Source organism: Protomyctophum parallelum, assembly GCF_964188405.1.
Source record: "Protomyctophum parallelum genome assembly, chromosome: 22".
NCBI classification, from domain to species: Eukaryota; Metazoa; Chordata; class Actinopteri; order Myctophiformes; family Myctophidae; genus Protomyctophum; species Protomyctophum parallelum.
The window spans coordinates 28,963,443-28,990,993 of record NC_139714.1 but is presented as its reverse complement, the minus strand read 5'-3'; the positions used below and the strand labels follow the sequence as shown (position 1 = coordinate 28,990,993).

At 42.2% G+C, this 27,551-nt stretch overlaps 1 protein-coding gene across 1 annotated transcript in view; it reads right to left on the bottom strand.

The window, feature by feature from the left end:
• Positions 1 to 27,551, bottom strand: part of stab2 (stabilin 2) — a 93,358-nt gene that overhangs the window by 18,288 nt on the left and 47,519 nt on the right. Inside the window, exons 40-63 of the mRNA XM_083758227.1 lie at positions 27,100 to 27,157; positions 26,069 to 26,142; positions 25,746 to 25,871; positions 25,021 to 25,094; positions 20,445 to 20,516; positions 19,803 to 19,922; positions 19,023 to 19,067; positions 17,795 to 17,887; positions 17,254 to 17,409; positions 16,010 to 16,141; positions 14,988 to 15,047; positions 12,656 to 12,832; positions 11,210 to 11,299; positions 10,977 to 11,123; positions 9,477 to 9,536; positions 7,766 to 7,889; positions 6,930 to 7,079; positions 6,289 to 6,381; positions 5,446 to 5,553; positions 4,100 to 4,293; positions 3,622 to 3,763; positions 2,203 to 2,336; positions 1,254 to 1,419; positions 588 to 694 (exon numbers count right to left, since the gene is read on the bottom strand). Of these exons, the coding sequence (XP_083614353.1) occupies positions 588 to 694; positions 1,254 to 1,419; positions 2,203 to 2,336; positions 3,622 to 3,763; positions 4,100 to 4,293; positions 5,446 to 5,553; positions 6,289 to 6,381; positions 6,930 to 7,079; positions 7,766 to 7,889; positions 9,477 to 9,536; positions 10,977 to 11,123; positions 11,210 to 11,299; positions 12,656 to 12,832; positions 14,988 to 15,047; positions 16,010 to 16,141; positions 17,254 to 17,409; positions 17,795 to 17,887; positions 19,023 to 19,067; positions 19,803 to 19,922; positions 20,445 to 20,516; positions 25,021 to 25,094; positions 25,746 to 25,871; positions 26,069 to 26,142; positions 27,100 to 27,157 (2,702 nt within the window). The remainder of the gene's footprint in view (positions 1 to 587; positions 695 to 1,253; positions 1,420 to 2,202; positions 2,337 to 3,621; positions 3,764 to 4,099; positions 4,294 to 5,445; positions 5,554 to 6,288; positions 6,382 to 6,929; positions 7,080 to 7,765; positions 7,890 to 9,476; positions 9,537 to 10,976; positions 11,124 to 11,209; positions 11,300 to 12,655; positions 12,833 to 14,987; positions 15,048 to 16,009; positions 16,142 to 17,253; positions 17,410 to 17,794; positions 17,888 to 19,022; positions 19,068 to 19,802; positions 19,923 to 20,444; positions 20,517 to 25,020; positions 25,095 to 25,745; positions 25,872 to 26,068; positions 26,143 to 27,099; positions 27,158 to 27,551) is intronic.

Here is a 27,551-nt window from a genome sequence, read left to right as displayed (position 1 = left end):
AGTGCCAATCAACTACGGACTGTTCTCCAAGCCTGATTATACAACTACTCTCAGAATTCCCTTTCTTTGATTATGTCCTTTTTCTATAATTGTATTAATTTTCCTGTGTATGTTTTTCCCACTGGCTGCAACATACAGTAGCCTATGTATATCCTACCTACAGAGAAGCAAATTGTCTGTGTTTTTATTACATTTTTTCCCTGAGAAACATAAGTCAATTTTAGAATTTTAGAATTTCTCTACACTAACACACTGTACACACTTTTCATTTTGTGTTTTTATTCAATTTTTTCCCTGAGCAACATAAGTCAATTTTAGAATTTTAGAATTTCTCTACACTAACACACTGTACACACTTTTCATTTTATTACTATCGCTGCTCAAGTATTGACTTTAACGTTTTATTACATCTATGATCTTGCTTGATCTTTATATCCTCTGTCGGCACTGTTGTTGTTTGCAGGGCGCCATGATCCCAGATCAGCTGCTTTTCCCCTTCACTTTGCAATCGGTCGGGCCGACAACAAAGTTGAACATGAACGAACATGAGCGTCGACGATGAGTTGTAAACCGGATTATAAACTCACAGTGAGGAAGTTGGAGAAGGAGGGCCTGGAGTTGAGGACCTGCAGCAGGTTGCCGGTGCAGGTGGAGCCGTCTCCGATGTAGCCCGCCTTGCACTCACACTGCACCTCTGGAAGGCAACACAGGTGTTAGCAGCACTCACACTGCCCCTCTGGAACGCAACACAGGTGTTAGCAGCACTCACACTGCACCTCTGGAAGGCAACACAGGTGTTAGCAGCACTCACACTGCACCTCTGGAAGGCAACACAGGTGTTAGCAGCACTCACACTGCACCTCTGGAAGGCAACACAGGTGTTAGCAGCACTCACACTGCACCTCTGGAACGCAACACAGGTGTTAGCAGCACTCACACTGCACCTCTGGAAGGCAACACAGGTGTTAGCAGCACTCACACTGCACCTCTGGAAGGCAACACAGGTGTTAGCAGCACTCACACCGTCACACTGCACCTCTGGAATGCAACACAGGTGTTAGCAGCACTCACACTGCACCTCTGGAACGCAACACAGGTGTTAGCAGCACTCACACTGCACCTCTGGAACGCAACACAGGTGTTAGCAGCACTCACACCGTCACACTGCACCTCTGGAATGCAACACAGGTGTTAGCAGCGCTCACACTGCACCTCTGGAACGGAATGGAGCGTCTCACAACGCCACGTCTCACCTTTCACCCTGTGGCAGAAGGCGTCCCATGTCTCGCTGAGGTTCTTGCGGGTGCCGTAGTCCACGATGCCCACGTGGCCGAAGCCACAGTTGGGGTTGGCGTAGGTGGTGGGGTAGCTGACCCGGCCCTCGTCCAGCCAGCTGGCTGCACACAGATTCAGGCCGACCTGCACAAAAAAAACAACCACAATATATATAGTCTCAACAGCATGCAGGTACTGTTGATTATTTTGACAGCTAATTTAGTTTTTGCCTCTTGGATTTAGTCATGATTTTGTGTCATCTGAAATGTTTTTGTTTTACTCTAGTTTTAGTTTAATTTCAATTAAATCTACAGTATGTATTTTTGGCAGAACCTTGATGGTGCCGTAATGAGTGGAGGAAAAAAAAAGGTGGAATAATCTTTACATTTTTAAGACAAATGTTATATTTGGTCAGCATTTATTGAAAGGATAGCCCCTTGAGATGCAGCATCTCATTTTAGAGGGGGTCCCGTACACAGGGAAAAACATTACATACAGTACAGTGCAGTTACACCCACTCCCCCATCCCCCCCCCCCCCCAACTCTTTCCGGACAAGCATATTGAGACTAAGTACAGTACAGTGACTTGAAACAGGGGTCGGAAGTAAACAGCAGTACGGGCAGTGTTATAGTAGCATGAACAGGTTGTTTTGAGGTGTAAATACAGGGAAGTCCTGAAGCAGCCAGGAGAGGTCACAGATCTGAGAGAAAGGGGAGTTCCCCTGGCACAAAACCTTTTACACGTACATGTTTGAGAACCCTGCATTGGCATACCGCCCTCACCTGCTGTGCATAGACGAGCTGTGTGTTCTTTTACATGTGTAAAAGAACCCTGCATTGGCACACCGTCCTCACCTGCTGTGCATAGACGAGCTGTGTGTATGTCCTCACCTGCTGTGCATAGACGAGCTGTGTGTATGTCCTCACCTGCTGTGCATAGACGAGCTGTGTGTATGTGGCTAGAGTGGCGCCCTCCGCAGTACAAGCCTCCTGCGCCGCAGTGTAGTTGAGCTTGTATTGTCCTGTAGCTGAACGGTAGTGGAACACACCGGCTGTCGCATCTACACACAAGCGCGCACACACACACTGTGAGTGGACGACCCAATTAAACATTACACTTGTTTACAACAGGGTCCACATTGTTCAATTCATCAAAAGGACACCTCCTCCGCCCGCCACACAGACAAACTGCCTATAACAGCTGAAACAGAACAGTATTTGGCAAGTGGTTTGGCTTTGCTTTTTGTCATGCCAGCTATTCTTCATGGTCAGTTTATGCACATGGCCCAGGCTTCCGAATATCAGTATGGCAAATCTACAGCAAAGTATAGTGTAAATGGACAAAGTAAAAATGGACAACGTATAAATGGGGTTTTAGGTTTTGTTACAGTTTAACCCTCTAACACCCGCATTAATTTCTACTTGCAAAAAATAGATTTCAACCTTACTACTACTTTGTACTACTAGGACTGACACTAAAACATATGTTAAAAAAAATGAAAAAATAAAGTTTGATGGAAAATTTATAATAATTATATAATAATTATATAATAATATAAAAAAATCATAATTTACATTTGGGGGATATCTTTCACAATAATGAATAAAACATGTTCTAGACATTCTAATGATCACAAAAAAACATATATTACAATTATTTTACCTACTTTTATTAGGGTAAAGGTCAAAAGTCTTAGGTTAAAAAATGTTCAAAATCGCACAGAGTCCAGACATTTTTAATTTGTGTGAATTTCAGCCTCTGTGGGGGGTATTTATATGCAGATATCATGACCAATGTCATTGAAATGGCATTGCAATGAACATCACTGATGACATTTAGGTGAAAAAAGAACAGAAAAAAATTATAATAATTTAGTAATTAAATAAAATAAAATTGTTGCTAAAAAGCAACGCTGGGTGTTAGAGGGTTAAAACAACAATGTAAAAGTCAGTAGAGTTGATATTGATGTTATTATATATATTATATTATATATAATAATATATATATATATATATATATGCGTGTATATATATATATATACACAAATTATATATATATATATCGTACGTACAAGATAATATCTTGTACGCCATTTTCGAAATATTTTGTATACATTTTGAAAACTTGAAATGGGACATTCTGCATAATGAGTACTTTACCATTTGGTAATACAATTGTATGCCAATACTTTTTTTTACTTTTACTCAAGTACATTTTGAATTCCGGACTTTTACTCGTAACAGGAGTAGACTGTAATTATGCATATTACAGAATTGATGCTTTTACTTAAGAGAAACATTTTAGTACTACTTCGTTCCACCACTGACGCTGTGTTCATGCAGTACCTTCAAAGTGGAGGTCAGAGCACTTGGCGTCTTGGTGACACAAGCCGTTGTTTTGGAGACATCGATCGACGGGCAGCTCCTTCACCTGGCAGGTCACGCCGTCGCCCACGTAGTTGTCCTTGCACGCACACTTCTTTTTCCCCTGGTGGTGACGACCGGAGGACACACGCAATCAATTAGGACACCAATCATGCTGTCACACTGTAAAATCCTCATAGGTCTTTCATCCGTTTGTAACTCAGACAGTCCCAAATGAAAATTAAAAAACAGTGGACCGCTTTTTTCATGGTCTTTTTCCTTCTAGAACTTTATTTAGTTATTTATTTATACAAATTGTCAATAATCTACAAGCTCCATAAAGCGTTGCAATGCAACGCATTGCGAACTTGTAGATTGGCGGCTACTTTCGCTATTCGCCGTATGACAAAGTATCCAGTGCGTGAACAACTCCAAAACGTGCGTGGTTCTTCTCACATACCGGCCCCGTCATGGTGCAGGTGGCATGCTCGTGGCAGCCTCCGTTCTCCTCCGAGGCGCAGGGGTCCACGGGCTGACAGGAGAAGCCGTCCCCCGAGTGTCCCTTGGGACACGTGCAGCTCACCTTCTCCCCCTTCTGGCTGCACTTGGCCACCTTAGCGCAGCCTCCGTTCCAGATGCTACATATGTCTGCCACTAGAGGCAGGAGAGAGAGAGATGCACACTTATGGAGTGTAATTGGTATAATAATAATAATAATAATAAACTTTATTTGTATAGCACCTTTCATACATAAAGTGCTTCACAGGGCAGGACACAAAAATATAATACAATAAAGTAGTTAAAATGATAGAACAATGGCAAAGAACAAAAAAATATAAGAACATAAAATAAATAAAAACAAATAAAAAAACCACATGCAGCAATCAGTCAGGGCAGGGTAGGAATGTGCATAGTAAAACTCAACTAAAAGCAAAAGTGAAGAGGTGAGTCTTGAGTTGAGATTTAAAAATGTCTACAGAGGGTGCGTGTCTGAGCTCGAATGGAAGTTTATTCCAGGCTGTTGGGCCGTAGAAGCAAAAAGCTGCCTCGCCATATTTTGTTATTTTATTTTAATTTTTTTGGAGTGAACATTCTCCCCCATTTTGTTGTGTGCGTGTGTGCGTGCGTGCGTTCGAACCTTTATTTATTCTTGAAAGACATTGAGGTTTCCCTCATTTGCAATGTTATCGAGGCTCGAGATACATCACAGCACAATCTCATTTTCACATAAATACATCAATGGCATGGTAAGACAAAACAAAACGGAAACGTTCTCATATCGTGTGTGACACAAGATACGTTTGAAAGCAGTTGCAGACACAACAGATCTTTGATTGAAGCTGTAGCTCATTCCAAGTGTTTGGGGCACTAAAACAAAAGTCTGCTTTTCCCAGTGTTTACGGCGTGTGAGCCAGTCACTGGAGCGTGTCCTAGAGTATGTTACAGGATTCCAATCCAGCAGTGATTTAATTAGGCAATAATATTACACGAGAGGGTGTGCTTTACTGTGACTGGTCAGGAACGAGACAAAGTCGAGTTCCGCAAGCATCACTGAAGCTTGCAGATCTGCTACTTTCAAAATACTGTACAATTGAAAACTTGAAATGGGACATTCTGCATAGTGAGTAATTTCTACTTTTGGTACTTTAAGTAAATTTTGACGCCAATACTTTTGTAGGCTACTTTTAACTCAAGTGCATTTTGAATTTCTGACTTTTACTTTGTAACGGAGTATACAGAGTACTGTAGTTCTATATTGCAGTACTGATACTTTTACTTAAGTGATGAATGGTGCAGTTGCAGTACCTGTGCAGGTGAAGCCGTCTCCAACGTAGAAAGGCCTACACACACACGTGTTGTTCTCCTTACACACACCCTTTGGAGAGCACACCGGGGAGCACTGGGGGACGTCAGCTATCGGGAAACAGGACACGCATTGAAAGTCACACAATGGGCTCTGTGCACACATGCCATTTTGGAAAGAACGTGGGCCCCCTTCCCTAGCTACTTCCTTCACAGGTGTTACAGATCATACTAATGAAGGCTCTGTTGGAAATGAATCCCAATGCATTTTTCCCATAGGCATTTCAAAACGTATTTATTTAAAGTCCTTTTAAGCGTCGTACGAAGCCAACTCTTGTCGGGACAAATCATGACAACACACACAAAAAGTGTTGTAACCTGCCGTTTTTTCTACTTTCTAATTCTTTGTTTGGCCCGAAAAATTGTGTTTGTTGTCATGAGTTGGCTTTGTCCTCGGCGTAATCGTCTTTAAATAAATACTTTCTGAAAAGTCTATGAGGAAAATGAACGGGGATTTCTTTTTCCGGGTCTCTCGAGGGGGCGGGACTGCGACGCTCTATAGGGTAGGCGTCTCTTCCGGGTTTTTAAACAGTTGGTGGATGGAAATGACGATTGCGCACGGCTTCAACTTGTAGCGTCGGCAAGGCTGTTTGCTGATACAAGTTGAAGCCGTGCGCAAGAAAATTTAGAAATTAGAACATTCTCCCGGGACCCAAACTAGTGAAAATAGCATGATTCACAAGCTCACAACACGTCGCTTTGCGCCAAGTAGTGAGCTTGTAAATCGGCTATTTTCACTACTATGTCCTAATTTCATTTGTGTTTGGTGAATGCCGTCTCACATACCTAGTTGGGTCTCGCAGCTCTTCCCCGTCCAGCCTTCCTGACAGAAACAGACACCCGTCCTTTCACAGTAGCCGTGCTCCGTGCAGTTACAGGCTGGGGATGGGATGGTACAGTACAGCTCAGGATGCAGATATTGACCCATTTTGACCGGAGATCAGATTCTAAAAATGTCTTCTACATCCTGACAGTTTTCTGAAAAACTTGTAGATCTCTTGGACCTCTTCCTTATTTCCTGCACAGGTCTTACCAATATCATAATAGTGTTTCCAGTGGGCCAGCACGCACACTATGAGCACCCTGACTCTGTTTGACCATTATGAAACAGAGACTTAATTAGCATCCTTGGTGAGACCTGTCCAGTATTTCCAACATGGTTGCATGTGCATAGAGCCTATTCAACAAAGTTAGTATTTTTTTCCAACGTGCCTGTGCCTAAGCTGTAAACCTGGTGCTCTACTCTCCCTCTGCCGACCTGGGGAGAGCCCCGAACTGAGCTCATGCAGACATGCATGAGGAGTGTGAGCCCGGGACCCTCTAGCTGTGAGGTGACTACCGACTGCGCCCCCTTGTTAGTAGAGTAAGTGGCTACTAATGGCTGCTCCCCGGCTTAAAACATGAAATCTCGACATGCGGTAATGTACCTGCACAGTCTGGTCCGAAGTGATCGTCATTACAGCGCTCACAGGCCACGCCCTGGAAACCCGCGTCACACTTACAGGTGCCGTTACCTAGGTGACCGTCATCGCACTTTCCGTGGTCACTGCAAACAGACCCTGCACCGCCAGGACAAGCTGGGGAAAACATGTGAAATAATGTCAATGTGTCCTGTGTGTTTCAGGTTTATATACTCTGATACTTAGATCAAACATTTTCATGTCAGAAACATGATGAGCGGACGCCCATCTAAAAACTATTTTGTGCCAGGGACGTTTCGGTCACTCTGACCTTCATCAGCTGTAATAAGCTACTGTACTGTATACAGTAGCTGCGACCAAAACATTGTACCTGCAGAAAACCCTTTTTGCTCTAAGCGAAGACATTGTGTGGGATTCTGTTTTGCTTCTCAAACTTTGCCTACTCCTATGCACCTGTCCTTTGACTGTAAGTGTAAAATGACTTCTTTTTTTTTTACACCAAACTTATGTTTCAAAAATATTTTTCAAGAGCATTATAGCATTATATATGCTGTCATCAAGGACCCCACTTTGAGAACTCCTGACTTACATCATTATGAGCCAGTCACTCCATGATGAATGCATTATTGTAACTTGACCCTAGTCAAGTCCAATTTCAAGCACCATAGTCAGTTCTTTATCGTTACGTCTTGTGCACAGGTACAAAAGAGTACAAATGTATTTTGATCAGCTCATCGGACATTGTAAACAACAATAATGTGATAAGAAAATAGAAAAGCAAACAATCTATAAAATATTGAGCTCAATATCAAAAGACATTGAGCTTTTTGTGTGAATCTTACCGAGACAGTCGCGTCCGTAGTAGCCGGCACAACACTTTGACTGCCAGAAGTTGACCGTGCATATGGCCTGGCAGCCCGTGTTTTTACTGATGTACATCATGGGCAAATCACACTTTTTAACCTCCTGAAGACAGCATACAAAAACATTATACAGTCATACAGTACTGACACAAAAACAGCATACAGACATACAGTACTGACACAAAAACAACATACAGTATTGATACCAGTAAGACGCCTGAGGGCCAGAAGCGACCTCGCCCTAAAGGGCGACGTCACGCGCACGCATCCGCCTTTATTTAGTCGACACAATCAACTAGATTTAGGCGACTAAAATCTCCTGATAGTCGACTAAAACTAGACTAAAACTAAAACCCTTCAGATGACTAAAATATGACCTAAATGGAATTCCATTCAAAAAGACTAATCTGAATCTGCTATAATTAATACACAACGTTTCGGCCGTGAACGGCCTTCATCAGGTGATAATCGGCAGTATATGTGACAACTCCCTTTTAAACCCAGTCGTCACATCACGTGACTGATAACGACTGCATGGGCACGTATTAGTGAACATAGATCCAACATCAGAAACACCAATCCCAAAAGCCCAGTAGCCCAACACTTTAATAAAATGGGCCATGCCGTGGCATCGCTCCGATATGTCGGCATAGAGAGGGTGCAGCTACCCCGGAGAGGTGGAGATATCCATAACCTCCTCCTGAGAAGGGAAGCATATTGGACCTACACCCTCCGCACACTACAACCCCATGGACTAAATGAGGACTATGAGTTATCTGCTTTCCTGTAAATAGTGAGCAAGGACTAAACTATCAGATTCCCCTGTGTGAACTGAACTACATGCAGATTCTTTTTGATATTTATATTTATGATTATTCTTTTTGATATTTATATTTATTTTGGTCTTGTGAAGCATACTTCTCGATATTTGTCTTTTATCTGGGTTCGTTCACTTTAGAGTAAATTAAATTAAATTAAATTAATCTTGATGGCTTTACTGGCCTATGTCCAGAGAACCATTGATCTTGAATGCTAGCCTTCATGTGTCTCTTACCTGTTCCTTTTTGATATTGTTCTGACTGACTAATACTATTTTGGAGCAGATTGCCCAAATTGTAAACTACTTTTGGTACCAAAAGCTTTTTAAATCTTAAAATCTTAAAAACAAACAAAAAAAATTTAAATCTCAAATATATAAAATATTTAAAAAATGTATTTAAAAAATACTAAAACAGTCTGTAACAAGCAAAAATACCAGCAAGTTTTATTGAAACTGTTGTCTTATTGTAATCCTACTTGCTGTGGTGGTCATTCATATATTGTTATAATTTTTGTCATGTCACTTATTGGTGTTAGTGAACCACCTGCCCATGCAGTCGTTATCAGTCACGTGATGTGACGACTGGGTTTAAAAGGGAGTTGTCACATATACTGCCGATTATCACCTGATGAAGGCCGTTCACGGCCGAAACGTTGTGTATTAATTATGGTGTTTTGAATAAAAAGCAAACACCTTGGAGCAAATCTGTGTGCGGACTCTCCTCTCTTCATTGTATTTACTTTAGTCCAGCACCAGACAAGAACTGGATGTGCGCTAGCCACCTACCTTTTATACTAGTAATCTGAATCTGCTGCCAAAATCAACACTAGAACAAAGGAAGGAAGGATGGATCAAGCGAGGGATATGTACCTTTACTTTTGAGCCGCTGGGACAGCGAGTCGCCGAGGATGTGCAAGACCCACAATTCATCTGTCACGCCAGAGAAAAGTAAGACAAGAAAGGCTCAGTTTCCAAAATACTTCATTCAGGATTCCCCACACACTTTCACCAATGCATTGCCAGAATATTCAACCCAATTTCCAGGCCTAAATAACAATCATTCAGCACAATAATGCGTCTCGTACTCCTATGTAAATGAATCCGCCAGAAATCCTGGGTGTCCTCTTTGATAACCGCATGAACCTAGAATCCCATGTCAACAAGGTCACCCAGTCCTGTTTCTTTCACCTCCGTAATATCTCTAAAATTGATTGAAATATTTATTAACAGTTTGTAGAATTTACAGTACATTTTAAGCACAAACTCAATACAAAGACTGTCAACTGTGAGTGGACGACCCAATTAAGCATTACACTTGTTTACAACAGGGTCCACATTGTTCAATTCATCAACTAGTACAGAATACAGCTGCCAGGATCCTAACAAACACACCCCGCAGATCTCATATTACTCCCGTGCTTGCTGCACTCCATTGGTTGCCCATCAAATCCAGGATCAATTTCAAAATTCTCTTAATAACATACAAAGCATTACATGGACTGGCTCCAATCTACATCTCTGAACTACTGCATGCTAAACCCAACACACGTTCTCTCAGGTCCTCCGATAAAGGTCTTCTGTCTATCCCTACAACCAGACTCAAAACTAAGGGTGACCGCGCATTTGAAGTGGTTGCCCCCACGTTGTGGAATGCCCTGCCCCTTGAACTGAAGAATGCAGAGTCTGTCGACGGTTTTAAGAGATTGTTATTTCGTCAGCACTTTATTTTATGATATATTTTAGCTTCATTTGTTGCATTTTAATGTTTTACCTTCTATTGTTTGTGTCATGGCCTTGTTTTAATATGATTGTTTTGCCTTGTTGTACAGCACTTTGTAACATTGTTTCGAAAGGTGCTCTATAAATAAAATGTACTTACTTACTTACTATGTGCCATGCCCAAAGACAGGCAGCGTAGCAAAAAAGAAGGCATAGAATGGTAATATAATGCCATTCCAAAGTTTTCGTGCCAAATGCTTGCTACACCACCTATATCGTAGCGCACAGGATCACGTTGCAGCAGGTTGTGAGCTTGTAGATCTGTTATTTTTGTCACGTACCGCCCGGTACACATTAGCCTGCAATCACGCTGCCCGTTCGGCGAAAAACGTCTTATGTTACATATTTTGTGTAATGTTATACATGTTTTGGAAAAAAAGTTTTTCTATTAATTCACTAGGCAAAAACAATGCATAATCCAAATATTTTTTTCCAGGAGCTTTGATAAATTCCAAACCTTTTTCAGGACTGGAATAATTTTTTTAATTGTTTGTATTTCAAAATATTTCCAGGAATTCCGTGACCGTGGGAAATCCGTTCATTTCCCATGAACCCATATTTCTCTGTGCATTCTGTGCCAAATCGCTTCACCTGGAGCTCGAAACTCCTCCGATCGTCGCAGCGACCTCCGAGGCTGGGCGGAGTCAGAAGGCAGTCGATCCCATAGGCCACGCCCCCACTGAAGAGGAGGTGGCGCTGGATGAGCCGGCACTTTCCGCCATTTATATAAACTTCTCCCTGTCAATAGAGTATAAAATTATAATAATAATCCCTCGGAGACACAAATGGATAGGTCAGTGATAAATGATGCATACTGGACTTACGATGTTGTCCATTCCCCCACAGCTGAACGTGAGCTGCGAGCCCTGCAGCGTCCTCGCCAAGTCCAGGTGGATCAGCTCTCCACTGAACACCTGGAGACCAAACGGGGAGTTATTCCGTTATTCTGATGAATTGAATATGAAGGACCCCAATAGAAACAAGCCAATAAGGGCCTTTCTCAAGCCATGCAGACTACTAGCACAGCCTCCATTAAGGCGTGAGGCAAGTTTAGTGCTTCTCAAACCTTTTGGTGCAGCTCCAAATTGATATATATTTGGCCACGACGGAGCCTCATCTGAAAATAATTTGTGCCAGGGACTCTTAGATGAGAAGATTTGAGTCAAAAATGTTCGCTCTGAAAGAATATATATTCAAAGATTTGCACTACATTTTCACGATTATTTCTAAAATAGCAGACCTACAAGCACCAAGTGCCGCACAATAAGCTTGTAGGTCTGCTATTTTTTCATTTTTTTAATGCTTTCGCCTTTTATTTTATATTTTTTATGGAGGGACTATAGCCTCAGCTAACGCTAGACCTTTTTGGCGTAGATGGGAGGCTCAGATTTGCGCACACCCCGATTGGTTCACCGATCTGTCCGTCAGCCCCGGTCTCTCCTCCCCCCCCCCGTGCAGCACTGTTATTGTGTCGACCAGAAGCAGAAACCACTGGTTGCTGGAGTATACAACCGCTTTTTATAGTTATTTCCACAGAGTCGGCACACGTTGGTTTTTTTCTTAGACGGTGTGGTGGGTTCTTCAGACATTCTCCTCATTTTCCTCGCATAGGATCGTTTGACGTTCCACTGTTAATGATTTCCTCACGGTGTTATTTTGAGGGTTGCACACCGCTCAGAGCCCTGACGTCACATCATTTGTAGCGACACCTACGCGGAAGGGTTGACTCCCACTTTTAGGCCAGTGCAGCCCATGCGTAAATCCAGGCTTTCATTTTTCGCGCAGACGAAATGAAAGCCTGGGTATCGAGGCTATGGAGAGACAGACAGTAAGCGGACATGAAATGGGGAGAGAGATGGAGGGACAGACAGTAAGCGGACATGAAATGGGGAGAGAGATGGGGGGAAGACATGCAGTAAAGGCCGTCAGGATTGGGAGTCGAACTCGCGGCACACTGCCAGACTGGATTACCAGCCAAGGTGCCTGGACCACTGAGCCACGGCCCAGGTCTGCCTGCTATTTTCCAATAGCTAAAGTATAACATAATGCTATAAACACCAAAAGGGGTTCCTGTCTAGAATGGGTTAGAGAGACAGAGACAGGCAGACTGGCTGGTCTGGGACTACAAAGCCATTGACGGTAACATTATTATTGCGTCATCAATATTGGTCACAATCTGGATTATTTTGAGACCTATTCGATACCGATATGGCATTTTTATGTCCGATTTTGAGACGCTACCGACTATATCGTGCACCTCTAGTCATTACCGCTTGGCCGTAAAGAATGTGATACTTGAGGTATTCCACTAGCTGTGGTTTGTTGTCAGGGCTGAAGAGGAAGTCTTTCTGTTGCTGGGACAGGGCAGCCATGACAGCGTCCGAGGGCAGGAACACCGTCACTGGCTGGTATGCAGGATCGTTCACCAGCTCCATCACACCCGTGTCCTGGCAGAAAGAAAACAAAATCACACCCGTGGGAAGTAAGTGGTGCAACTCCGTGTGGGGGACGGGGTCCCCTGGGCGCGTTCCACAGGCCAGGGGCCCGGCCCGGTCCCCTGGGCGCGTTCCACAGGCCAGGGTGCCGGCCCGGTTCCAGCGAGCTGCCCTGCGTCCGAAACGGTCGAGAAATGACAGAGTTACCATGTGGGGGTCCCTCTACTCAGTCTACTGTACTGTACTGTACTGTACTGTACTGTACTGTACTGTACTGTACTGTACTGTACTGTACTGTACTGTACTGTACTGTACTGTACTGTACTGTACTGTACTGTACGAAATCATCATATATACAGTTAATATGTATGTGTGTGTTAGGCTGTGACAGTGATACTTGGTTTTTAAAACCAACCAAATGCAATTTCCGTGCTCAGACACAGTAGCCAGCCAGCCAGCCAAACAGGCAGCCAGACAGGCAGGCAGGCAGCCAGACAGGCAGGCAGGCAGGCACACACAAAGCTGTATGTTTGTGTTTGAGTGAAATCAAGTGCACTTCTTTGACATACCAGTGCACGCATCCACCTGGGTCACGGCAGACTTCTGGGCGAGCGCTGGCTCTTTGGCATGGGGGGTCAGATCAACATATAGAATGAATGCTAAACTGGCCATATATGGAGTGTCTTGAGTGTACAGGGTTTGATGAGGTCAGATTAAGGAATGTCAGAACAGGTCAGCCAGCTCCTAAGGGTGGCAGCGGGGGCAGTGTCTTGAGTGTACAGGGTTTGATGAGGTCAGATCAACATACAGTATGTTATGTCAGAACAGGTCAGCTCCATATATGGAGATCATAAGGGTGGCAGAGGGGACAGTGTCTTGAGTGTACAGGGTTTGATGAGGGCCCACGTAGGGCCGGGCCTTAAGTTTCGGGCCTGTTGAGAACTGTTGGACAGGTATCAGTCAAAAGGGAGACATCGAAGAAGAAGGACGGGTGGGGAGGGATCAACATATGGAATGTCAGGACAGGAGATGGAGGCGTGATGTCACGAGGAGTGACCATATATGGAGGCGTGATGTCACAAGGCGCGACCATAATGGAGGTGTGATGTGACACACGGAAATGCAGGATTTCATAGTAAATGCGACCTACAGTCGCATCGCAATCAAGGTATTAATTTAGTCACGTAATGTGTGCTGACTGTTGTATGGCACATTATGTTGAATAAAGTTCATAAAGAGACAGGCACAGACCATTATGTGGGTACTGAGTCAAATAACATACACAGTGACATAGGAAGTCAATAAAGATTTTAACCTAAGTGAGTGAATTTCAAGTTGGTGTATACTGCCACCTATTGACGTTATGGTGAAAAACATCCTATGCTAAACAGGCCTACAGGTTAATTAATTAACCAACCATTCTAAATTAAGCCCTTTGTCTGCATTTTGTCTTATTCACTTACAATTGACAATCTTACATCCTTATGAACGTAACCTGTATATTAGCTTTTTGCTGAGGACTGGCCAAGCGAGAAGTACTGCTGTAACTATGCTGAGCTTCTTCCATAAAACTTACATTGGGTGCTGTGCTCATAACTATTATACAGTTAGATGGGAAAGCACTGCACATATATTATAACAAAATAAGTAGTGAAAATAGCAGATCTACAAGCTCACAACGTGGCGCGAAGCGATGCGTTGTGAGCTTGTAGATCTGCTATTCTCACCACTTGTAGATCGGCTATTTTCACTACTTATTTTGTTCCAATTTATGGAATTTCTTAGATTTTTCTGGAGGTGTATTCATAATGTAGGATACATATGGGCAGCGGCGTAACTAGACGCTAGTAGGCCCCCCGACAACTTCTCAGAGTCTCTTTCGCGCAACTGAACCTCTCACACTATCTCTAAGGGAGATGCAACCACCCGTCGGAGAAAACTCATTTTATGTCGGTCATGGCCCACACTTCATGACCATAGGTGAGAGTATAATAGGAATGAAGATTGCTCGGTAGACAGAGAGCTTTGCCTTCTGGCTCCGCTCTCTTTTCGTCAGAACAGTCATAGTGAGGTACCTTATTGTCAGAGGAACATTAGGCAAAAAAAAAAGCAGGCTCACAACACGTGAATGATTTGACGTCATTGCGGTTCTTTAATGACCACCTACCTCCAGCAGCTTGTAGAATGTCTTGTAACCGTGGCGATCAACGACGTTTGTCAAGTTGAGCTAAATTAGATTCAATCAAGACAAAGAGAGGGAATGGATATATTTCTGATTCATTTATCAATGAGAAAATACACAGCTCCGTTAATTATAGGTAATTGAAGGGTGTAATTGTGTAATTAAATTGAAGGATAACTTTAGCTTTTTTTACTCTCAGCCAAGGCTAAGAAGGTTATTTTGAAATTCCAATCCATAATGCCCCCCCCACACACACACAAGCCCTTATTTGCCCCCCACATAAGGGCTTATGTGTGGAGGCAAATAAGGGATTATTTGCCCCCCACACAAGCCCTAATTGGGCCCCCACACAAGCCCTTATTGGCCCCCACACAAGCCCTTATTGGCCCCCCACACAAGCCCTTATTTGCCCCCCACACAAGCCCTTATTGGCCCCCACACAAGCCCTTATTGGTCCCCCACACAAGCCCTTATTTGCCCCCCAAATAAGCCCTTGTTTGCCCCCCACACAAGCCCTTATTGGTCCCCCACATAAGCCATTATTGGCCCCCGAAAAGCTCTTATTGGCCCACACATAAGCTCGTATTGGCCCCCCACATCACCCCCCCCCCACATGCCCTTATGTGGCAAAGAAAAGAAAATAAATAAAAATAAAAACTTTTTTTTTTTTTTTTTTTGGGAAAGGGCACGTTCCGCAAAAGGGCAGGTGCTCAAGCCCCCCTAGCCCCCCCTAAATGTGTCATGGTGACAGCCGTGTGTGTACCTTTAGCAGTGCTGGCTCATAGTCTTTATTAAATGTGTCATGGTGACAGCCGTGTGTGTACCTTTAGCAGTTCTGGCTCATAGTCTTTATTAAATGTGTCATGGTGACAGCCGTGTGTGTACCTTCAGCAGTGCTGGCTCATAGTCTTTATTAAATGTGTCATGGTGACAGCCGTGTGTGTACCTTTAGCAGTTCTGGCTCATAGTCTTTATTAAATGTGTCATGGTGACAGCCGTGTGTGTACCTTTAGCAGTTCTGGCTCATAGTCTTTCTCCACACTGGAGGGGAACAGAAGCGTGTCCACCTCGTGGAGAATCCCGTTGGCACTCACATCGTCGCTGTATGTCACGTTGGCCTCGTTGATGAAGAGACTGCCCTGGAAACATCCAACATGACACACCATAATAATATATCCATCTGCAAATAGGAACTCATGACAACATCTAGCTGTGTGTGTGTGTGCGTGCGTGCATGCATATCATTTGTGTGTTTGCGTATCATGTGTGTGTGTGTGTGTGTGTGTGTGTGTGTGTGTGTGTGTGTGTGTGTGTGTGTGTGTGTGTGTTTGCCTTGAAGTTGTGGTCAGATGGGTGGGCCGCATGCATTTTCAGAGCACGTTTATTTTAATTATCATCATTCAATCGATTGGGTTGCATCAATGGACCCACCCCCCCACCACTATGAAAACATAATTTCCAAGGTTTGAAAGAAAAAAATATATGTAAATGTTTTTACAACACAATTATTTTAATATTAATGTATCATAAATGGTAAGTGGTACATTTATATAGTGCCTTAATTTATCCAAGGCGCTTTACAATGATTGTGCATTACATTCACCCATTCGCATATACATGCATACTGCATAGACACATTCCCAGACAACATCACACTGATAAGAAACTGTATGCCCGTGCAGTTCGGGGGCAAAATAAACCGTTCACTCATTAGAAAAACAAACAACAGGCGTGGGCCAGGAATCTGTTGGCAATTGATTACATGAAAACAACTTGCTAATCGGGAGCAATTAGGGGTTCAGCGTCTTGCTCAAGGACACTTCGACACTGGCTCTGGGGCGACACCCTGCCGGGATCGAACCTTCTGGTTCCCGTGCGGCTGCTCTACCCCTGAGCCACACTAGTAGGAAGTAGCCTTGTCGAGCCATATAGCAGGAGCCTATCTCCTGTTTCTGTAGCGTGAGGCAGGCAGCTTGATGTACAAGTACACCCCCTGGACATGACGCTAGTATGTCGCAGGGACTTACCCCCAATCCAACCCTTGATGCTGAGTGTCAAGCAGGGAGGCACTGGGTCCCATTTTTAGAGTCTAGAGCCACACTGCCACCCAATATCATCATTACAAGTATTAAGAGCATCCTCATATCCCACCGATGTGCCCTGACCCACAGGTTGGGAATCAAATCACTGTCATCAACATCAAGCATCTGGAGACAAAGGGTGGGATAATATAATATGAAATGTTGGTTACCTCAGATAGCCTGGTGGTGACGACCTCCCCTGTCATAGTGGTGATGTTTCTGGGAGTGCTCAGGTCACTGGGCAGCAGAACGTGACACATCACGATGTGGTTGCGAAGGACTTCGGCATATTTGTCCCTGTGCTTGCCCACCAGAAATGCCTTCATCTAAGACAGCAAAATAAAGTTTCTCTACTTTGACTCAGACTCCAATATACAGGGAACGGAAATATTCAACATGAACATGAACAATATTCGATATCAGAAGAAGCAAGTCATGTAATAATTTCCAGTTTCTTCCAAGACAGCCAGGTACAATAATAATTATTAATTCAGCGATGGTTCTGAAATGGAAAAGACTACGTAACAGACACCGCCCAAGTGTTGTTGCATGCGTGTTGCACATCTGAGGCCAAATTATTTAGATTACTTCAATTTGAATAATTTAATTTGGTATTAATTTATGAAAACCTTTTTTTTTTTTTTACTTTTATGAATAAAAACTAAATGTAGGAAACAAAAAATGAAGGGAGTAGACGGAGAGATTCCACACCCTGTTGGAGCCATTGCGGTCCTTCAGGAAGGCGTCAGCGGTGGGAGCAAAGACGGTGAACGGCCCGCGGCCTTTCAGGGAGATCTCAGATATCTGAAAACAGCAGTAGTTTTACTTAAAACCCATTCTGACCTGAGATCAGATTCATACGAGGTTTCCGCCGGACACACACTGGTCTGATGAACCCATTCTGACCTGAGATCAGATTCTAAAAATGTCAGTCGTTCTTCGATTTTTCAAAAAATAGCAGACCTACAAGCTCGTATCGCGCCACTCGGTGGCGCGATATGAGCTTGTAGATCTGCTATTTTTAAATAGATAAAGCATAACATGATGCTAACACCAAAATGGGTGCCCGGTCAGTTAAGTTAAAGTATCAATACTGCTATGTGGAAACACGCCATTACAAGTAAAAGCCCGTAATTCAAAATGTAAAAACGTAAAAGTTTGTGAAAGTACAAAAGTATTGGCATCAATATACTTAAAGTACCAAAAGTAGAAAGTACTAATTTTGCAGAATGTCCCATTTCAAGTTTTCAAATGTATACAACAATCTTTTGAAAATAGCTGAACTACAAGCTCACAATGTGTCGTCGCAACATGACACATTTTGAGCTTGTAGATCTGCCATTTTCAAAAGGCCGAAATGTATACTGTAGGGCTGATGTGGTTAATGTATGTTTTGTATCAAAATCTACAAAGTAACTACGTAATTTCCGGACTATAAGCCGCACCTGAATATAAGCCGCACCAGCCAAATTTAGGGAAAATCCCATATACAAGCCGCACCGGACTATAAGCCGCACCAGACTATAAGCCGCAGCTACGTTAGCTCAGAGCCTGAGATGGCTCTGCGTTAGCTGTAAAAATCCATAGATTAGCCGCACCGTTGTATAAGCCGCAGGGTTCAAATCATGGGTAAAAAGCCGCGGCTTATAGTCCGGAAATTATGGTAGTAACTGAAGTTTTCAAATAAAAGTAGTGGCGTAAAATACAATATTTGCCTCTGAAATGTATAGTGAAGTAGAAGTACCGAACATTGGAAATAATCCTACACTTTTACTTAAGTACAGTACAGTAGTTAAGTTACTTTCCACCACTGGAAACCAGAGGTCCTTGCGACGACGGCTGCACATATCCAGTGGGGATTTCAACAATAGCTACAGTATAATGTTCTTCACAAGCATTGCATGATTATGGCCAGTATTCAAGTGCAGTATTCACTTACCATCAACCCAAGGTAGAAGTCCCTCAACTTCCTGGCGATCATTTCCTGTAGGGTTAGTGGAAAAAGACTGTGGGCTATATCTTGCCATTTTTTTACCATTTTAAATGGCAATAATGACTAAAAATGGCAAAATAAGTTTGGGGATAAGGGTCAAGGGTGGCGCAAGATCGGGCCCCTTGTGTGTTTTCTGGCGTACTGCATAATGTTTATATTTTAATGATCAATTGATTGTGTTCCAGTCCAGATTGGATTGGATGACATACGTGGATAGTGTACTTTAAGTAGGAAACATGTTTTGAATATAAATGTTATGTTATCATTAAGATCTTTTTGTGTTCCGGCAGTTATTTTGGGGCCCAATTGCAAAATCCATGGGTGGTTCCCGGCCCACAGGGCGGGAACCCCTTTTGGTGTTTTAAACATTATGTTATAATTTAGCTATTGAAAAATAGCAGATCTACAAGCTCATAGCGCGCCACCGAGTGGCGCGCTACGAGCTTGTAGGTCTGCTATTTCTTTTAAATCGTGAAAATATTTATTCCACCCCAGAAGCAAAGATATGAATTAAAAACATTCGCTGTGAAATAAATTACCGGTATATTCAAAGATTGCTTCACATTTCTTTCAAAAATAGCAGATCTACAAGCTCGTAGCGCTGCACTCGGTGCCACGAGCTTGTACATCTGCTTTTTGTTTTAAAAAGGTGGCTCAGATGCGCTCCAGGTCAATGGGTTAAATCTATCTGAATGTGTACTATTAGCTGAAGGCAGCTGCCCTCACCTTCCCTATGGTGCCTTTACAGACGATGCCGTCTCCTATGAAGTTGCTGGGACACGTGCAGGTGCGCACGCCGGGACCAGTCATGTTGCACCTGGCGTACCTGTGACAGTCTCCGTTTTTCTGTTCATTTACATAATCAGATGTTTTCTGGTCAACGTCATGATACACAACAGACCAGTACAGTTCTTTGCTCCTCATACAGTATACAGTACATGCCGTTTTCTGCTTTTGCTCTGTTGGTTTTGTTATGTGTCCTTCTTCCGATCACTGTGTACTTGAAAATTGAGTTCAATACGATCACTATAATCAGATCAGAATGTTTGTGAACAAACGCTTAGAGCTGTGTTTCCGGGTATACAATATTGTTAAAAGTGTCCAGAACATTTGCATGTCTAGTTTGTCCACCTGTATGTTTAGATCAAAATTATATATTTCCAATAGTGAAAAATAACAATATCATGACATGAGTGTCCGGTTCTTCCAGAATGATACTAGTATGAACAATACTAGTATGAATAATTCTAGTAGGAATAAAGCTAGTATAGGAATAATACTGAACCAATGCTGTGCTGCCCTCACTTTCCACTCGGAAACTGTGAATAAAACAGGCGATATCTGGCAGATTTACTGTATTAACTGTACCTTTCGACAGAAGTCAATCATCCTGCAGCTTTTCCCGTCGCCTTCGTAGCCATTGATGCAAAAACAAGATGTCTGTGTAGAGAATGCACATGTATTCTTCTTACTAGAAGCAAATCATATAAGCAAACTATATCAAAATGTACTTAAAGTACCATAAGTAGAAAAGTTCTCACTATGTGCAGAATGTCCCATTTCAAGTTTTCAAATGTATACAGATATTTTGAAAATAGCAGATCTACAAGCTGACAATGCGTCACAAGCTTGTAGATTGGCTGTTTTACCAAAAATGTACCAAAATTGATCTGAAGTCTGAAGTGTTTAATGTATATTTTGTAATAATAATCAAAGTCTACAAAGTAACAAGCAACTAAAGTTTTCAAATAAATGTAGTGGAGTAAAAGTACAATAACTGGATCCGAGATGTAGAACTAAAAGTATTGGGAATTGGAAATACTCAAGTAAAGTACAAATATCTCAACATTATACTGTATATATATATCACTCATTCTTGAGATGAGGGACAAAAGTGGAAAAAACATGTCCCACACATAAGAGCCTTATTATTGTTAAAAATAAATTAATTTAATAAAAATAAAAGCACTTGCAAAGTTACATGTAATACAGTTGTGCATTATTATGCCATTCATTTCATTATAATTGTTTTCATATGCCATCTGAATTAGTTAAAAGCAGGCACTGTACCCAAAAACGCCTGTATTTAGCCTGTCCCCAGCAAGTGGTCATAATTTCAAACTGCTAAGAAAGTGTCTAATACTGTCACAATCACATAAATATACATACTAAATTAAAGTAGATTGTCAACAACATAGCAAACAATATACACAATAATTTTAATTTATTTTTTCCATTAGTTATCTCATATCAAATGTGTGTCCCACGTCTCCCGTCAACTCCGTCAGGTTTTTTAAAAGTCTTAAATTAATCAGAAAATATTGTCGACAGATTTAGCCTGAAGACTCCTTTTCCAAGTCCCGTTTGTATTTGTTGCAACAGTGGAGCACCTGGTCTGACAAGCATTCATTTGTTTGATATTTTAAACAAACAATGTTGATATCAGGGTGGTCACAGCTTTTACATGTCAACTCCGTCAGGACATTATTATGATCTTTGTTAAGAATTCCAAAATAATGTTTATTATTTTAGTTTAGGGTTAGGTTTAGCTAACAAATGAAGCAAAAACAAAATGGCTACATTGTACTACAGAGGGTTAAGATGAAAACAAATGACATTTTGTCAACTCCGTCAGACGTCAACTCCGTCAGGTTTTGTGTCTGACGGAGTTGACATGTATCTGACGGAGTTGACAAAAGTGTTCCTAAAACAATAAAGTTATAGTTTTTGAATAATGGGACGTATTCTAATTTGGCACACAGTTAGAGCATGCCTTAAGGAACATTTTTGGCTATAGGGCCATCACAGATTTGTCTCGTGGTGACCATGGCAGCCATTTTCCAAAATTGCCGCCACCTGATGTTATTTTACAATAACTCAAGTTCTACACCACCTAGGATCTTGATTCTGGTGACTAAGACTACATTTTCAAGGATGAGGGATACAGTGGTACAATTTAGATTTTCCCTGTGACCATGGCAGCCATTTTTCAAAATGGCTGCCACCTGCTGTTATTTTACAATAACTCAAGTTCTACACCATCTAGGATCTTGATTCTGGTGACTAATCATAAATTTTCAAGGATGTGGGATACATTGGTACTATTTAGATTTGTCCTGTGACCATGGCAGCCATTGTTTTTCAAAATGGCCGCCACCTGCTGTTATTTTACAATAACTCAAGTTTTAGACCACCTAGGATGTTGATTCTGGCGACTAATAATACATTTTTAAAAGATGAGGAATACAGTGGTACTATTTAGATTTGTCCTGTGACCATGGAGGCCATTGTTTTTCAAAATGACCACCAACCTGCTGTTATTTTACCAATAACTCAAGTTTTAGACCACCAAGGATCTTGATTCTGGTGACTAATCATTACATTTTCAAGGATGAACTTTCTCTGGGAGGGGTCAGGGCTTATTTCAGCTGCAGGTTGAGTTGCTACTGACAGGACATTAAAAGGAGGTGGGCTTTCTGGCCTTTGACTTGTCCCTTTCAGGTACACAAGACGCACAGTTTGACTTCACTGGCCACTGCAGTGTGGCGTTGTATCTTGGTGGCCTCCTGCCAGTGTTTCTCCATCCTTCTCATGAGCTCTGTGTTCTGGGGCTCTGTTATAGTCAACTTACATTGTCTTGGCTGGAGATTGCTTTCCTGCAGGGTCCAGCCCAGTCTTGTGCAGATGGCTGCTGGCCCACCTGGAGGCCCCAACCTCACTTGTTCGGTTGGTGTGATTAGGTGGGGTGGTCTTCCCCAATCAGGATGAAGGGTTTGACCCTTTCAAACGGCAGTCTGGCCAAGTGTCTGTATTTAGTTGTGAGGCTAGATACAGGATACGATTGCTCACCCAGCCCCAGGTGACTTGAGGTGAAGGCTCCTTTGATTTGGTAACATTGCTTTGGTTGACATGCTGGGGACACAGAACGACACTGATGCCTTCAGTGTCTGCACATCCTGCCTGATAGTCCTGAAGGCAGATCTTCTGTCTTCAGTCTTTCGCTCACTGTTCACTGCTCACTGTTCACCTCAAGCAGGTCTTCAAGGTGTTTGCCTTTGCACAAGCTATATGGCTAGGACTCGTGCTTCAACCACTCAGAGAACTCCAACATGGTGTTGGTTGCTCCTGGGCCGCAGAGCATTGTGCGGCAGAATTCAGCTCTCATCTCTGGTGGCAGCTTTTTGAGGAGTCGTGCAACATTTGAGCCGCATCAAAGTTCTGTGTCTCCCTCTGGGCCTAGGGTAGACACTTGCTATTTTCCGTAACACTAATTGGTGGGGCTGTCCAAACTTGTTGTTTAGGTGTCAATCGGGTCTCTGTTGGTGAAGTCGGATCTAGGTGGTCTAGAAGATGAGTTAGTCAGGGGATTATTAATACAATCTGGTAATAAATTCCTTATCAAGAATTTTCTTCACCAATGTGTTTGGAAGGGTGTCTACTAACATATCCGCTGAAAGTTGGGGTACCATCAACAACCTATATAAGGCAAAATGTTCATTATGCTTTAAGTAGCATGTGACATGTCAAACTAGGGAGTTTGCATGATTCTGAATGCATTCCAAGCATTAGCTATGCACGAAGAACACTCCTTGGGCTGAAAACGGCCATAGCCGTCATCACAAAATGAGGTCAGCACATTTGGGCCAGTGGATATATGGCCGAATTTAGCCGAAGGGGTTTGACCCCTAGTTTGGCCATAGACTCCCTAGTTTGGCCATAGCCACTTGGTATGGTACCCAACTTTCAGCAGCTGTCAAAAATGCCCCTAGGGTGGTTCAATAGAAACCAATGTGGGATATGTTAGTAGACACCTTTACAAACACATTGGTGAAAAAATTCTTGGTAAGAAATGTAATCACAGATTTGACATTATTCTGATAATATTCCCTGACTAAATTGGTAAAATAATAGCAGGTCCACCATTTTTGAAAATGGCTGCAATTGTCACAGGATAAATCTAAATAGTACAACTGTATTCCTCCTCCTTGAAAATGTAGCATTAGTCACCAGAATCAAGATCCTAGGTGGTGTAGAACTTGAGTTATTGGGAAATAACAAAAAGTTGGCGGCCATTTTTAAAAATGTCTACCATGGTCACAGGACAAATCTAAATAGTACCAATGTATCCCACATCCTTGAAAATGTATGATTAGTCACCAGCATCAAGATCCTAGGTGGTGTAGAACTTGAGTTATTGTAAAATAACAGCAGGTGGCGGCCATTTTGAAAATGGCTGCCATGGTCACAGGGCCAATATAAATAGTACCACTGTATTCCTCATCCTTGAAAATGTGGGATTAGTCACCAGAATCAAGATCCTAGGTGGTCTAGAACCTAAATCAGTTAAACTTGTCAACTCCGTCAGATGTTCGTCAACTCCGTCAGACGTTCGTCCCGTGATGTTTTTGTTAATTTCCAAAGAAATAGAAAATTCGATGTTAAATATTTTGTGCATATGTATTGAAACACCAACTGAAATGATACGTAATGATGATTTTTTTTTTTTTTACATGGTTTTCATGTTATAATATTGAAAATAGAGGTTGAAATGACGGATTTGAGAAATTGGATATTTCATAATAGTGTGATATTGGAAAAAAACAATATTAAAATAATTGTATTACTTAACTTGATTACTGAAAGCCAGTATAAGATAACTGAGGACTTTATATTATTGTTGAAATTATCAAATTCAATTAAAAAATATTTTAGTGTGTCTGACGGAGTTGACATGAATCAGGTATTAAGTGCATAAATGTCCCATTTTAGAAAGAAATGTTATGCGAAAAACCTGTTCCTTCTCAATATTGGTAGTTGAGACCTGTGTCTACAAATACATCCATTTGATTTGAATGTATCTTAAAAAAAAAAAAAATCCAGTTTGAAAAAAGTTTTGTCCCTTATCTCAAGAATGGGTGATATATAAAAAAGCAATAGGATTTACTTTGTTGGGTCCACTGTGCATACAGTGTGAATTTACATCACAGCCTCCATTACTTTCCAAGCAGGGATTTATCTCTGAGGAGGAAAAAAACAAAACAAAACAATAACTGTACTGTATATACACTTTTTCTCAGCAGATGGTTTTGTTTTACTTAGAGTGTGTCATGAATCCTGACACACTGATATGAAATGATCCCGATTCCTCAAGGTCAACTTGAAATATCCCCACATAGCCCACAGGTTGAGAGTCGCTGCAGAGAAGTCCTTTGCACGAAATATTTTGTGCCTAGAAATTGAACTCGAAGCTGGGCTGAATAGATGAGGAAACACAGCTGGAGCGCCGAAATGACGTCACTATAGTCTGGACAGGGCCGAACGGAGATTCTGCTTTAAAAGAGGAGTATGAATCAACCCTTGAGCGAGTATTTAAATTAAAAGCAACTATGGGTTGGGAGTGGACAATCTAATATGGAGGGATAGGCTATTCCAGAGCCTGTATAGCCATGTATTATATTATAAATGTCTTGCCTAGATCTCAGTATGACCAATAGTATCTGGTCAGCCTATCTCAGCGATCTAGTTGGAGTTTGGCCATGTACAAGACTGGCAATTTTGTAGCCAGTCCTTGAAGAGCTTTAAAAACAAATAACACATGTTTAAAATCAATTCTATGACGTGTGCGACAATGAAACGGGGTCCACTGATGCACTAAATGGTCTGACCTACCCACACAAACCAGTCCGTCCCCAGTATACCCCGGGTTACACACACAGTCCCTGCGTCCGGGTTGGGTCCTCTTGCACACAGCATAGACACTGCAGCCTCCGTTGTCCTGTGCACAGGCATCTTTGGCTATTAAGACGCACACACACGCACGCACACACACATGCACGCACACATGCAAGCACACAGCTCAATCAATTAAGTATTCACACCTATAACATATTCACCAGGCATCATCAGACATCTGTAAACCGTAACGTTGTTATTACTTTCATTATAATTATTATTAGTAGTAGTAGTGGTACTATTTTATTCTTTGCACTTACCTTGGCAATAAGTGCCGTTGCCTTCAAATCCTGCTGCACAGATACACTGCATGACTGACGGCTTAGTGACGCAACTGTGGCAGAGGATGGTAAAAAAAAAAAACTAAATGAGTTGGGGAATAATTTTACTCTTATGTACAGTACCTGTACACAAGATGAAATAATAAAGTACAACCTTGAACCTTGATCATCTCGTTCTAGACTGAGTGGCAGAAGATTAACCCATTTTGGTGTTAGCATCATGTCGTGCTTTAGCTATTGAAAAATAGCAGATCTACAAGCTCGTATCGCGCCACCGAGTGGCGCGATACGAGCTTGTAGGTCTGCTATTTTTTTTTAATCGAAGAGCGACTGACATTTTTAGAATCTGATCTCAGGTCAGACCAGTGTGTGTCCGGCGGAAACCTCGTATGAATCTGATCTCAGGTCAGAATGGGTTAAGCAGCAAGGAGCGCTTGTTGTAAATCACTCAACACCACCGGTTTCTAAATGTTGCATAATGCAGGAGACATGCAGCAGGACGGACGTTGTGTTATTGAAAATGAGCGCTTCCAAACTCTGACACTGAAGAGAAATAATCGCCTGCACAGAATCTATTGACATAAAGTAGCTCATAACATGTCTACGGTGGACTCTTATGAAGCAATGACTTGCAGAACTTGCAGATAGGAAGCGGATATTTCAGGCTTTCCGTACAGCTGCAAAGTTGGTGAGTTTAACGTTGTTTAATACAATCTGTCAAGGTGAGAAAGTATTCCCCCCCCCCCCCCCCCCCACTCAGTACTAGGCCTTCCCGTATAACTTCCGGGTACGATGATGTCACGCGCACATTAGCCTCTATATACTGTATGTCATTTTATGATGAATTCCTGTTTTGTTCTTTAAGAAGTGTCTATTTGTACGTCTCTAAATGTTTTGATGAATTGAACATGGTGGACCCTCTTGTAAACAAGTGTAATGCTTAATTGGGTCGTCCACTCACAGTTAATAAATATTTCAATCAATCAATCAATGTGTCAGCATCCACTCACTTTGCACTGGTATGACACTTCACCGAGCCACACAGCTCGTCGGCTTTGGATTCAATCTCTGCAAAAGTGAAAGACCAGACGAAAACTCTGTCTGACGTTGTAATATCCTGAACACTCATGGGTCCATTTAGCTCCATGCTGTACTCTCTGAGAGTTACAGTAAATGAACACTGACGACTTGCTTTCCACTGCTTTAACTGAAGCTAAATGTCTAGGCTATCTTATGGTTACCGTATGGTTAAAGGTAGTTGTTCACCCAAACAATGACTTTATCTTCAAATTTCTATCAATTACACACCCCGCGGAGCCTTGAATGTATGGAGAATGTGACAAAAACTAAAATAATCTCCATGAATAGCAGAATAAGTAATTGTGTGGGTGAACTGTACTGTACTTATGAGGCAATCAGATCAAATGTCACACATTGGGCTAGTCATCATTTTGTACAGTGA